Source organism: Mytilus californianus, unplaced genomic scaffold, assembly GCF_021869535.1.
Source record: "Mytilus californianus isolate M0D057914Y unplaced genomic scaffold, xbMytCali1.0.p SCAF_1, whole genome shotgun sequence".
Taxonomy (NCBI): domain Eukaryota; kingdom Metazoa; phylum Mollusca; class Bivalvia; order Mytilida; family Mytilidae; genus Mytilus; species Mytilus californianus.
In genome coordinates, this window is record NW_026262581.1 from 32,770,411 (window position 1) to 32,786,150 (window position 15,740).

General features: G+C 30.5%; 1 protein-coding gene across 1 annotated transcript in view; it reads right to left on the minus strand.

Moving 5' to 3' along the window:
* Positions 1-205: 205 nt before the first annotated feature.
* The window catches only part of LOC127718838 (universal stress protein YxiE-like), a 41,027-nt gene continuing 25,492 nt past the window's right edge, over positions 206-15,740 (minus strand). Inside the window, exons 2-4 of the mRNA XM_052224907.1 lie at positions 6,851-6,946; positions 5,117-5,223; positions 206-2,342 (exon numbers count right to left, since the gene is read on the minus strand). Coding sequence (XP_052080867.1) covers positions 2,130-2,342; positions 5,117-5,223; positions 6,851-6,946 — 416 coding nt within the window. The 3' untranslated portion in view covers positions 206-2,129. The remainder of the gene's footprint in view (positions 2,343-5,116; positions 5,224-6,850; positions 6,947-15,740) is intronic.

Sequence of the window (15,740 nt, forward strand, 5' to 3'; positions counted from 1 at the left end):
TTGGTTGGGTTGTTGTCTCTTTTTTCACATTCCACGTTTCCATTCTCTATTCTATTATCCAAAATACCACCTCGTACAAAAAACCGCATCAGCACAAATATCAAAAATACAGACATAACAGGAAAGACTGTGTTAATCTGTTTGTACGCATAAAAAAAAGTCAACGTCTATTGTTCAGTCTATTACAAACAAACAAAGTAATAAATGGTTCATCAATTGTTTAATGAAATATACAATACATAATGAAAATTTGAAACACTCATTTTGTTTAACATCGGTACAGGTATATTTTGTTTTCGAGAGATATATGTATTATCGCAATTGCTTCTGGAAAACATATAAGTGTTATCAAAACTTATTATAGTGATCTTACATTGGACTTTGAAGTAGCTTCCATTAAATGGGAGTACTCCTAGGTTGATAATTTGTGTCTTGTGTAATTTTGTATGTTGTTTTGTGCCCAGTATCGTCCTAATAAGTTAAGCCACTAACTGAATTTTACAGTCACACCACTTTCCCAGGTTTGATGGAGGGTTGAGCGCCCACAAACATATTGAACAGTCTGTTAATTATCCAGTGGTATTCCCTGGGTGCAATTTTGCATAATTGTTTTTCATGTATTCATTGTTAGCATATATTAGACCGTTAATTTTCTCTTTGAATTTGGTTCACATTGTGTCATTCTGGGGCCTTGAATTGCTTTCAATACAGAAAAAGTGTTGGTACATTTGTAAAAGTTTAAGATCGTATAGCGTCCCTATTGGTATTCACATCTTTTCCGTTTGGTCTTTGGTGAATAGTTGTCTCATTGGCAGTCATACCACTTCTCCGTATTCCAATCATGAGCTGCATTGTTGAAAATTATTTTACTTTGGGAAATCGACAACAGTTCAAATCTATCTGGTATAGACAAACACATGAAAAGTAGATGTTTACAAGACTAAAGTAAGCTCAATTGATCACATTTGAAGGGGAAAAAAACACCATTTATACTCTATATTCTAGCTATTATTACGCTTGTAGGATAAATACAAATGACTTAACTCCCTTTGACTGCGTATTAACATTTGCTGTAATTGTCAATTCTTCAAACTATATATCTTTAACTATGTAATATTACTTTCGTTTTGTTGTTAATATTTATCGCTATTAATTTGTTGTTTATGAAACCACAACCAGTGAAAAAATGAAGACAAGAACAGAAGCGAATAAAATGAACGTTTTTATATGCCAGAACATACAATAGCCATAGAATAACTTTGAAAATCTTGAAATGGCGGGTTATAAAATATATCTACGATTACCTAAAAGTACTGTAATTTATTGCGATTAATAAATTTATCAGACATGTTGGATAGAAAGTACACCTACAAATGTATCTTAAACACGTGCAGAAGTACATGTTTAACAAAGAGCAGATTGTTTAACATAAAAATATGATTGATTGGTGTCTAACACCACTTTCTGCATTATTGGCTTTTTCGTGGCGATCAGTGCCCGGATCCACAGAACCACCACCGACATTCGGCAGGAAAACAGACAATCCTCAATTAAGGTTGGAGTCACAATAAAAGAAAGCGTATCATTTTTACACGAAGAATCTGACAATGTCGGGTTCATTTCCAGCCGTGTCGGGGAAAGTAAAAAAAAGTGTACTTGTCAATGAATAACTGTGTTACAATAAACATCATGAAGCGGTTCGTTTGGATAATTTTAAAGCGCAATACTCTCTATAATAAAAGCAAAATGAAATAATCTGCGTTTACTGCAGTTGTCCGTCTCTGTTGATTATTTTGGAAATTTGGAAATTTTTACAACTTCAGAATACATAAATTCCAAATAGTAAACATTTAGCTACGAAACAGTGATATGTTTCTCTACCTTTTTATCATAAAGCTTACATGATCTAATACATGTCTTAGTTATAGATAAAGTTGTTATATTATAATCTCTATGTTTATCTTTCGGACAATTCTTCGTAATATTTTATGATTAAAAACTTCAAAGTTACTCTTTTAAAACTTGCTCTGCAAATCTTCATTATTCACATTTCTTACCATATACTAACTTTTATAACATTTAATACTATTTTGGTCAATACAAGTACAAAATAAAACGAATTTATTTGGTCATTTCTTTTTCTCTTCTTTTGTTCTGCAAACTAATACAGGAACATTAGAATGATGAACAAGATAATCACTAACACTCCCTAACAGTGTCCTCCGTAATTTACCAAGACCTCTAGTTCCGGTTATTATCAAAGCGGCGTTTTCTTCTTTTGCAACTCTTAGAATTCCTTCGGCGGGTTTTGATGCTTGAATACTTTTAGCAACGCCTTTCAACTGAAAGAAGAAATGAACTACAGCTATCATGATAGTAATTATCAAGATTTTTTTTCTGAAATTGTGAATTATAATTGATGTCATTTCAAGGGAATCACTGCAATTCTCTCAAAGAAATATGGGTTGATGCATGTCAAATGATATATCTTTACAGTCAATTCATATAACTTCATATCTATACTACTAATATAAAATAACGAGGTCCAATTTGTTAGCCGGCATGACGTGAAAACGACGAATCAAAGAATTCAACTTTATACATAACTAAAATAGGACAATGGTGATTAAAAATTTTACCATTCCATGAACTAGTTTACAATAGCTTCAAAATCAAGAATATGAAACCAAATGCAATCCCCTAACACAAACAAAACATGATAAAAAAAAAGTACGACCTCAAGGCTTTACGTTTTTTGTTGTGTTCTATACTCTGGCGGATTGACGGACACATTCAATACATTCGTTACATTTCGTGGCCTTTTTAGTCGATTTCATGACTGCAATAAAAGGGTTTGTATTGGTATCAGTCTAACTATGCCTTTCAATCGAATGCACGTACCCTGTATTTTATTAGAGCTGTCTTACAATTTGACGAAAGGTACGTACGCTTGACGAATCATACGTAAGACCTGTTTGCGGGATCCTTTGTTTCGACCTTTGAATTATTTTTATGTAATATTATTCAAGACTGTCATAGGAATTAGACGGTGTTTCGCCTCAATGTTTGCACATTGAGGACCATTACACTGCATGCAACAACATATGTCAAACTTGAATTTTCCATGCGATATAGGAATTTTGTGACGTTCGATGTTAAAGAATAATAAAACTAAGATGAAGGAGACAACTCAACAAAATTTGCTAAACATTAACTCGTCAGAAAAAAAACCCTTAAAAAAATTGTGCTCAACTACAACGTCCCCCAAAAAAATAATAAAAAAAGTTACTTCTTTGCATTGCATCACTGGTTGATCTACAATTAATAAATGGTTTTAACCAGTTGACGACATTTAAGAGAATATGATCAAATCAGTCGTGCACCTAGCATTAAAACTGAAGATATTACTAGTTGAAAAAAAATAATTTGGGGAATACAAAGGAAACGAATATTTTTGGGGAGGAGGCTTTTAGTTTTTATTCCGTTTTACATTTGTTTCATCCGATCAAAAGTTCAGCAATATTTTCTGTTTAACCTTTAGCCTTTAGCCTTTAAATAAATGGAAAAAACATCCCCACAAAATCTTTGTTTTTCTCCTTTTCCCAGATTTGTTTTCATAAATTTGTCTATTCATTGTAGTCTCTTTGTCTGGCAATTCTCGATGATGCACGTTGACTATTTGTTGATTGCATGCATATTAATGAATTAAATAGTTAAAGATAGTTATTGTGAGTTTTGTCGTCAAATTGAGAGTATCATAATGCTAGAATTTCATTAAAATGTTAATGGTTTAAACATTTTAAAAAAAATATGCTTGGAAAATTCTCGCGAAAATGTGTGTAATCGTGGTTATAACATAAGCAACGTATCGGGACGTAAGTGTATTTTTAACTATTTTTCTTTATTTTCAGATATTAAATGCGTGTTTTATTTGCGATAGGATTCAATTTTAAAAGATACATTTGATTCAGAAAAGAATGCCGTTTTTCGCATAAAACATAGACCCTCAGTGTTATCGTGGGAATGTAATAAGTGCTCCCTTTACGTTCGTTCGTACCTTTCGTGGAAATGTAAGAAAGCTCTATCAACACCCTTATAAGCACGCAGTATTTGCTTTAACGTATTTTCGGTAATGTATGTGTATATGTTTCCTAGCTATATACATGTACTGTTCTAAATTATGTGTTTGAATATTCTTAAATCAATTAAATGTTTTCGGTAATTGTTCATATGTATGTATGTAAGATTTCATTGTGTTTCTTTTTCACATTGCAGTAACAAACTGATGACGTTTGCTAACTGTGTTGCTGTCTCATGATTTACATGTATACCACTTCTCTTTCGTCTTCAGTATAGTTGAAAATGTGAACGCTGTATGCCAAAAGACAACAGAGGAGCAAGAAAAGACAAAGAGATATATGGGGACGCTCCTATACTTTGAATAAAACTATACTGCGAAATATTTGCCGTTCCTTTTATTTGATGGAGAGATATTGTTTTCTTTGTGTTAAAAGCTAATGGAATGGTATACGACCTAATACTGTAAGAGAGTGGTAAATCGTTCATTTTATTCAATAAAACAGCCTCATGGAATTTAACTATTACTCCCAAACGAGAAATATTACATCATAGAGCTAGCCTTTAATAGTTTATTACCGATCTGTTGTTTGCGGTATACATTTCGACAGTTTTAAACATTGGGATAAAGTAGAAATAAAACGTCCATAAACTTTACTTTTGTTAACGTTTTTGTTTTAACATTGTCAAAATGTTTATACAGTATTGCAATTGACGAGACCATAGCGTGCTTATTAATTATTCAAAGAAAATGGAGTGAGACATTTATGTAGAAGATGTTATTTCATATTACAGAAAGACTCGTGTATTCAGACATTCAAATCGAGGGCAGTGATTAATCCACATTTGTCAACTTCTCAAAACATTGATTTTCAAGTACACGTTTCTTTGATTATTTAGAGAAACATGACATAAACTACTTAGAAAATGCATAAATCAGCTTTATGACATAATTGATCAGTATATTAAAGCCATAAATCAAAACTACCATTAAGATAATGAAAAATGTAAACAATTAAAAATCATTTGATCACGTTACTTTTAATCTTTGTAGGCAATCCCCAAACTCTTCGAGCTTAGCCTCCACCTTATGAATTTCGTGATCTAATATAGTTTTGAATGCTTCTACGTCCTCAGCGTTTGGTGCTAAAAAAAGATCAAAATAAAATGACAATATTACATGACAATATTACATACTCAATTTAAAGTTTAACCACCAGCTTTAAAGTAATTAAATAAATAGATGCACAGACAAAGCATACAAGTCATGTCCTTAGTTGTTTGAGTATTTCCCCGATTATCTTTTAAATCGAATATGAAAATGTTTACCAAATATTAAAAAAATTGAGAAAATAGGAATTATTTTTCTATTTCTTCATCAATCATTGTATTCAGATATCATTTACTACATTAATATATTAACTATTATAATACATTAAAGACAATTTCAATAGTAGAAGAACAATGATAAAAAATTATTATTGATTACAAAAAAACAAAAAAATGTTCAATGCAAATAAAATTATATTGTTTAAAGTTAAATCAAGTCTTGGAAAATATATATAATGTTTTTCCAAGACACACAGTATGGTTTCTCCATGAAAATGTAAAAATTGTACTCGGTTTTTATATACATTAATTTTACGATTTTAAGCAAATAAAAACATATGAATTATTCTCTAGAATGTCAGACTGTACATTTCGCAGATTTTACAATCTTAAATTAAATTGGGAATATTTCTACAATACCTTTTGATACTGAAAAACAAGAACAAGAACAGCAACAACAGGATAGCCGAGCTGACTGCTAGATGAAATCAAATATATTTTGTTTAACCTACATGTAAGATCCAGCTGATATTCTCCATATTTGTTTTTAACACGTATCATATGTAGATATGACCGAAAGGAGATATGGAGTATTATACTATATTAAAACAATATCCTAACGAACACCATCCCACCCGAAAAACAGCTCGAGGTCAATATGCGGTATACATTGTGTATACAATATATCAAGGTCTGAATAAACCACAGACAAGGAAAGTTATCAATGAATTTAACAATGTCTCTTAAAGAAATGCCATTGGTTTTTTTTTTGAATGACAAATAATATTTTGAAATAAATCAGGACATCCTCTAGAAAAGTTGCTGAATTGGGGGGTTCAACAATTTTTTAAAGATTTATCCGCCACTTAAAAATAGTATATTTGTAAATCATTTTGCAGATTTTACAGTCTTATTGAAATTGGGAGTATTTCCTACAATGCCTTTTGATACTGAAAAACAAGAACACGAACAACAGAATAGCCGAACTGACTGTTAGATGAAATGAACTATATTTTATTCAACCTACATGTGAGATCCAGCTGATATTTTCCATATTTGGTTTTAACACGTATCATTTATTGATGACCGATAGGAGATACTGTATGGCGTATATACTATATTGAGACAATATCCTAACGAACATCATCCCACCCCGAAAAACAGCTCGAGGTCAATATGTGGTATATAGTGTATATACAAAATATCAAGGTCTGAATAAACCAGATACAAGTAAAGTTGTGAATTAATTTAACAAAGTATATTTAAGAAATGTCATGAATACCTTTTTTTTTAAATGACAAACAATATTTTGAAATAAATCAGGACAATCTTTAGAAAATTTCCTGACGGGGGGGGGGGGGGGGGGGTTCAACATTTTTTTTAAAGATTCATCCGCCACTTAAAAATAGTTTACAACATTAATATTTACTTTGCATTAACTTACAATGGTAGAGTTCCGAAGAAGAAAGAAGTTCGTTCATCTCTACACAATATACTAATATGACGTAGTCATCTGTTTTGTGAGCGTTCTTGGCATACCCTAAAATAGCAATGATTAACATTACAACATTTTATGGCTTTAACACATTATTGAAATCAGAATAGAATGTGACCATTGTACAACATAGCAAACTAAAATGAGAGTATGTAGAATAATTACAATATAGCATGCAAACCGCGTTGACAAGAACATTTAATCTTGAGATAACATCGGTTTTATATAAAGAAATTCTAGGTCACATTACTCAAACATGTTTTGCAGTGATGTTTTATCAATAGTCATTAGTGCATTATTACCATGAGTGTCTTATGTTTATACGTCCACAGATAATTGGCATATCTATTCATGTCAAGAATTCATACTGGCATTGACGTTAATATCTTTTTGTAATTTTTTTACAGACAGGAAATGCGTTTCTGACCACTACTATCGTAGAAATAGAGCAAGTAAATCATCAATTTTAATGTTAATTGTACATTTGCTTCAAATTACACACGGAAAATGTAAAAAAGCAACGTTTGTAGGGCTATAATATAAATGTTGTTTTTAACTTAAACAAATTAAATCATACTTTTTCTATATAAAAAAAAGACCAACCCAAATGGCATGCCGCCTTTCAAAAGATAAATGCTTGATACCAAACTAGTAACTAACGTTTTTTCTCGTGTTATTTACAATACTGATTGTTTTCTCGTGTTATTTACAATACTGATTATACATGTTGTGCATGCTTTTTATGATGTATTTCTATTTAACTTCTGTCATATCTTTTGATAAAAATTCGAAATTTAAGATGTTTGCTCCCTTCCGAGAGTACAACTTAGTACAGGGAATGAAAAAAGATCACAGTAAACAAAATAATGTAAAATATGCAGTACAGTACAGTACAGTATCGTACAGAGTTTGTAGAACAGAAAGAAAGTTCCTGTTATGTACAACAAAATGATTTCTCCCGTTTCATAAACTCATTCCACCAAAGAAAGTTGCAGTTCGTCTTGTACATGATGTAAGAAGGGGTGATTTACTCTACTTAAAAATTTATTTGCTTTTTTCACCCAATAAGAAGAATGAAGCCCACCTGCAAAGGAGATATCGGAATTAATTAATTAATTGTATGCACTCTTAAACAAAGTTTAACACTTTTTAATACTGGGACAAATAGAATTGAGAATAGAATGACATAATTTGACTAAAGTAAGTTTCTGATATAGCATGCGAATTATAAATATAAAATAGAGAGTAAACAGAAATGAGTTACATTCGTGCTTTTTATGATTAAAAAAAAAAGAGAGAGAAGCCGAAATACGTGATAATTTGACTCTCCTGATATCATTTATTGTGCTGAATTAGCTTATTTTATTCACTTGCAATCAATATCAAACAGAATGATATTCATGAATGCTTCCAATGTAATTTATTATTCATATTATGAAGTCATTTTTCAAGGAAAACATAAACTGAAGAGACAACAAATAAAATAAAGGAAATTGTAGAATATCTCATACACATTGATTAGGTATAGGCTAATGTACACACTGCATATAAAACTAGATTAGAACATTATTTTCCACGCCACAAACCTATATAGTTGAATTAGGACATACATACATACATGTATAAACTCTACAACCAACAAGGATAACAATTTTCTCGTCGATATTTTAATATTTGCAAAGTGTAAAACTCGAGGCTTTTGGTAAACTAAGTTTAAAAATGTAAAAATCAATTTTGATATCTGGGATCAAACGTGAGGGTAGTACTGAGCAAAGTTTTGGAGAAAAAAAACATTTCTCATTAACAATCGATTCTTTGCTTGGAATGCAATAAAACTTAACAAAAATGCATGCCATTTTTCATATGTGTCATGTATTTTTTTGTATTAGTTTAAATTAAGAATAATTGAAGTAAAGTAAAAATGAAACACGCTGTTATATGTTACAACAATCTCGGAATACTTTACTAATATTCTTAATTTTGTCAGCAATAATGTACTATCAAAAAGTGACTGCATCTTATACTTAGTATTGGTTACTGCTTATCCATGTCCACAACATGTTTGTTAAAGATAAATTAAATAATTATATAGATGTTAGGTATTATTTGCTATCAGCACCGATCTTTAATTTGAAGACTAAAAGACCTGTTCAGATTTTTATAAGAAGTCCCTACTAAGATTGGAAGACAATATGATTCAATTAGCTTACTTTATGTTTTATTTGCTCCTGGGTTACTTGTATTGTAGATAAAAAGATGAAAAACTACTTCTATGAATCATGGTCAAGTTTTTTTTTATCATTGTCTTTTAAATCATTATTTCAATACATATACATTAGCGTCAAATCAAACGAGCCTGTAAATTTCCAGTCCCGAATTTTTTATGGGGTTCTAGTGGTTCAGTCTTAACCTTGCTATCTCACACCGATATTTTAATTGTATATAGTAATAAACCTAAGGATTCAACTTCCTCCGGAAAAAACTTTTTGGACTGTTCTGTTTATATTTATATTATCTTATAATAAATAATTAGTTTAACTGTCAAACTTTTTATGGTCAAAACGATATGTTCATGTTATTGTGTATAATCTTGAGTAAGTCCAAAACAAAACTACAATTTTTGAAATTGCTATAAGTTGAAAAGAAGTATAAAATCTATTTTTTTTTTCAAAGATTTTGGCTACTAGAAATTTTCCTATTTGCTTACGACGTTGTCCATTATATTCTGTTTCAGGAAAATTTAAGACCCTTACGTTTTTTGTCGATTTACTTTTTGATAATGGCAAAAGTGTCGGCCAAATTTTGTAATACAGTTTCAGTTGATTTTATCATTCAATTTGACCGTCTCCAAACCATTTGAAAAAGATATGTTGTTTTAATCTTTTCAGCTATTTTCATAATCATTAATCAATAATGCTAAATGTATTTTGATATTATCGGCTTATAATACACTAAACATAACCCACCCATTTGATAGGAATTAATTTATACGGTAAACGTTACTTTTGTACAGAGCATGTGGAACTTCGGTGCAAGATCAAAATCAATAGGCTTTAAATCAAATTAATTATGTATCAATCTTTAATATTTCAGACATGTTTTATCGTTATATAGATAAAGAATTGTGGAATCGAATAATATGACACAAAGAAAATCTCCAAAGGTTACATGCAATAAATTTTTCATCCATGTACAATAAGTATGATACGTAGAATAATAACTTATTTCATTTAGATCAATAACAGTGAACAATATGGAACGAACATTCTCTGCTGTAAATATGATTATCCAATGTCCACTTAAACAAATATAAAATTCTTTGACGTCCCTCAAATGTCTTTTGTTATTCAGATATTGGTCATGAGTGACAATTGACTATAATAAACACGTGTCTGTTTTACCAAAACGCTCAAATAGATAATTCGTGTATTTATTTATGCCAATATGTCATGAACGACATTGGCATTTATGTCTTTTTATGATATTTGTATCAGACGCACAATTCGTTCCGACCACTATTGTTTAGAACTATAGCACACAATAATATTCAATAAGAATTTAAAACAGTACTCTGACACCAACTTTCATTCCGTAGAGTCATCTTGCAAGAAACTCCATTTGATTATTAAAAACAGAATTCTGCAAATTTGCTGTTGTTGTTTAATCGTTGTGTATAGTATTTAGGGGAATGAACATCAATTCGCTAAGTCAGAAATTCAAGCAAGCCTAAAATATTCCGTTTGTTTTGTATTTGTGTTCTGCTAAGGTTGAATGTTTCCATTTTGGAAGATCGTGCCTTACTGTTCTATTTGTAATGATATTGGATAAAATAAACTGTGATGTTAAGCCACTCAATACAAATGACGAACTTAGTGATTATGAATGAAAGAAAATGTAGGGTATATGAGACAGTAACCCAAACGATAACAGTAACCAATATACAGCTAGAAGGCATCATAGTCTTTAGCAATACATAGGTGTCTGTACGATATATCATGGGCCAAGTCGCTCGAGTCTGTAAAACTTGTAAATACATCAAACGGATACACACAATGTACAATTAAAGATCTACTATTTAAAAACATTCTTCTCATAATAAAAAAAAACGAAAACATTAAGATATGACACATGACAACCACTGCCGGAGTTCCTTACATGGTAATAACATATAAATATTAGCAGATATATGACATCGCTCCCCTTTTACATGCCGATCAGTTTTTAGGGGAGAGGGTTGAGCGCCCACACACATATTTAACCCGCCACATTCTTCGTGTGCCTGTCCAAAGTCAGGAGCTTGTAGTTCAGTGGTTGTCGTTGGTTCATGTCTGTCTTATTTGTATAACGTGAACTGTTTTGCTATAATTTAGGCCGTTAGTTTTCTCAATGGAATTATTTCTTATTTTTTAAGTCGGAGGCTTTTATAGCCGACTATACGGTATTGTTTTTTCTCATTGTTGAAGGCCGTACAGTTGCCTATAATTACTAACATCGACTTCGTTTGAACTTTGGTGGATAGTTGTCTCATTGGCAATTATACCACATCTCCTTATTTTTATATTAAAGAACATACAATTGAGAATGGAAATGGGGAATATGTCAAAGAGACATACCCTACAAATTAGTACAAGGAGAAGCTTTTAACTAAATCAAATCACGGTATGATATATAATTAAAAAAACACAAAACGATACACAATATCGAGTAAGCCACAAAGCGTAAATGTACTTAAAATACCTAGGATCAATATCTACCTCAATCTTTTAGCGACATATCCTGTAATAAATCACACCATAAAAACTAGATATACCTTTTCATAGTTAGCATCAACATGAACTTCTCCAGTTTTATGAATTTTATGGGCAATAATGGACAACAATAAACAAAATAAACTGATTATTTTAATATCAATTTGTTTCTAAATGTCAAAACTATTTTTCAAACAAAGATGTCAAATATTAATATTTACAGCAGGTATTTATTCAAACAAAAGCTGATCAGCTTAAACCTTTAGGGAGCTATCATTTGATTTTTATGGGGGGGGGGGGGGGCTAGGATGAACTTTGAAAAAAAAGCAGAACAGAAGTTTTGAGTAAAGGCAGGATGAGCAACTTGGCAAAAACAAAAAGGCAGGATGACAAATTATGTATAAAAAGGCAGGACCGAGATTATAACTAAATAAAAATGCAGGACACAATTTTTCATCTTAGCTATATGCAAATGAATATCAATACATCTGTTAACTTATTTTGAATTGAAAAGTCTGCAAAGTCTGTGGATGTTTGAAAGTTGAGTTGATATAAGTACCCTACAAAACAGACACAAATTCATCTTTCGTATTTCAATGTTCCAAAATCAATCAAAGTCTTATATAATATGTAAACGTTAACTTGCATAAGGTCGATTTCTATCCGACGCAGCTCATATCTTGAAATAATAATAATTCCTATAGATATATAACAATTATCAACATATTATGATATTGATGTACAATAATGAAATTTGCTTAATGTTTCAAGCGCTAACTTCTTCGAAACAAACATCTTCATATGGCAAATTTAGCTATATAATGTATTATCATCTATTGTGCTGAATTAGCTTATTTTATTTACTTGCAATCAATATCAAACAAAATGTTATCCATGAATATTTCCAATGTTATTTATTATTAATATCATGAAGTCATTTTTCAAGGAAAACATAATAAGAGACACAACAAATAAAATTAAAGAGATAGTAGAATATCTCATACATATTGATTGGGTATAGGCTAATTTACACTCTGCATATTAAACTAGATTAGAACATTATTCTCCACGCCACAAACTCATATAGTTGAATTAGGGCATACATACATGTATTAACTCTACAACCGAGAAGGCTGGCAATTTTTCTCGTCGATATATTAATATTTGCAAACTGTAAAACTCGAGGCTTTTGTTTAACTAAGTTTAAAAAAACCGTAAAAAATCTATTTTAATATCTGGGATCAAACGTGAGTGTAGTACTAAGCAAAATTTTAGAGAAAAAAAATAATTGATGATTTAAAAATGATCGATTATTTGCTTGGAGTGCGATTTCTCACCAATAAAACTGAACAAAAATGCATGCCATTTTTCATACGTCTCATGTATTTTTTTGTATTAGTTTAAATTAAGAATAATGGATGGAAAGTGAAAATGAAACACGATGTTATATGCTACAACAATCTCGGAATACTTTACTAATATTCTTAATTTTGTCAGCAATAATGTACTATCAAAAAGTGACTGCATCTTATACTTAGTATTGGTTACTGCTTATCCATGTCCACAACATATTTGTTAAAGATTAATTAAATAATTATATAGATGTTAGGTATTATTTGCTATCAGCACCGATCTTTAATTTGAAGACTAAAAGACCTGTTCAGATTTTTATAAGAAGTCCCTACTAAGATTGGAAGACAAAATGATTCAATTAGCTTACTTTATGTTTTATTTGCTCCTGGGTTACTTGTATTGTAGATAAAAAGATGAAAAACTACTTCTATGAATCATGGTTAAGTTTTTTTTTATCATTGTCTTTTAAATCATTATTTCAATACATATAAATTAGCATCGACTCAAACGAGCCATGTAAATTTCCAGTCCCGATTTTGTTTATGGGGATCTTATGGTTCAGTCTTAATCTTGCTATCTCACACCGATATTTTAATTGTATAGTAATAAACCTAAGCATTCAACTTCCTCCGGAAAAAACTGTTTGACTGTTCTGTTTATATTTATATCATCTTATAATAAATAATTAGGTTAACTGTCAAACTTTTTATGGTCAAAAAGATATGTTCATGTTATTGTGTATAATCTTGAGTTAGTCCAAAACAAAACTACAATTTTTGAAATTGCTATAAGTTGAAAAGAAGTATAAAATCTATTTTTTTTTTCAAAGATTTTGGCTACTAGAAATTTTCCTATTTGCGACGTTGTCCATTATATTCTGTTTCAGGAAAATTTAAGAACCTTACGTTTTTTGTCGATTTATTTTTGATAATAGCAAAAGTGTCGGCCAAATTTTGAAATACAATTTCATTTAATTTTATCATTCAATTTGACCGTCTCCAAACCATTTGAAAAAGATAAGTTGTTTTAATCTTTTAAGACATTTTCATTATCAATTATCAATAATGCTAAATGTATTTTGATATTATCCAACCCTCCCATTTGATAGGAGTTAATTTATACGGTAAACGTTACTTGTGTACAGAGCATGTTGAACTTCGGTGCAAGATCAAAATCAATAGGTTTTAAATCAAATTAAATATGTATCAATCTTTAATATTTCAGACATGTGTTATCGTTATATAGATCAGGAATTGTAGAATCGAATAATATGACACAAAGAAAATGTTCAAATGTTACATGCAATAAATCTTTTTATCCATGTACAATAAGTATGATACGTAGAATAGTAACTTATTTCATTTAAATCCCATACAAGTAACAGCTTTTCGAAAAAAGCTAGCCGTCTCTTAGCTGATGAAAGTGGAAAGTGTTCTCGCTTTGTATATTAATTCATTCAGAATAGCCTTGCAAATAAGTTCCTTATCATACAAATCCTTCAAAGCTTAACATACTGGATTGACATAATCTTTTGTGAGAGACCATTCTTTTAAAATGCCAACAGTATTTTCGTATTTGAAATTTATAATTTTCTTTTATTTCTCTTTCTCTCATATAGCATATATATTAGTATAAATGGTCAATAAACCTCAAAACAACTATTCAATTCGTTATTAACCAAATGTTTTACAACATATAGGTACATGTATAATTGATATATATACTAAACATAGATTACAAAAATATACGATCATGACAAAACAGACAGAAGTATTAAATACACATAAAAATAAATACCTATAAAGACTACTAGAAGTTTGTTCTTGACCCTTCTCATTGTTTTAAGTAATATCCATTGTTTGCTCTTAAGTTTTTTTTTTTTTGAAATTAAAATCACTGTCGTAAATGCTTTATATATTTGTCAAGCAATGTCTCCCCTATGATGAAATAGCGTAACCATGCATCATAGCTAAATGTAGACATACTAATTGTAAAAAAAACATTTGATCTCTAGGGTATTTTCCTTTTACCAGACTGAGACATATATGTGTTTTTACCATAAAAAGGTCGCACCCCTTTCCGAGATAAAAATTCCCGTTTAAATTAATATTTAATCGAACATATATTCATTTCATTATTATTGCTTTTGGATTATCTTACTAAGTATGAATATTTATAATCTAGGCTTAGAAAAAAGCACGATGTTTTCATAAGTATGCTTTCGTGTACAAGATGTACATAACAGTGAGCGACTAGATAGAACGTTAATCAATCACATGTGTGTTTACAATATTTCAGGAGTTTCGGCTATTTATAGATAAGTGTTACCTGTGATTGGTAACCAGGCAAAATCTTTTTGCTAAAATAGAGAGTTCAATTCCGACACTTCACGGAATCAAAAGACATTTACTAGGTTTCGAATTGTCCCAACCAATCAACACAAGTTAGCTATGATAGAGCTGGGAACAGTATATATGTTCCTGGATAGAGTCAGCAATATCTTCCAATCAGATAGTAAGAAGCATTCAACCCACAGACCGTCCATCGTTCAATTCTTAATAACGTCTCCTGGGAGACGTAAACAATTCACTTGAAATTTAATTCAAGAATTTTAGCCTATTCAAGACTTATTACATGCAGCTTATGACAAAAATGATTCAAAGTAGATTTGTATGGCAGTTAGATCAATAACAGTAAACAATATGGAACGAACATTCTCTGCTGTAAATATGATTATC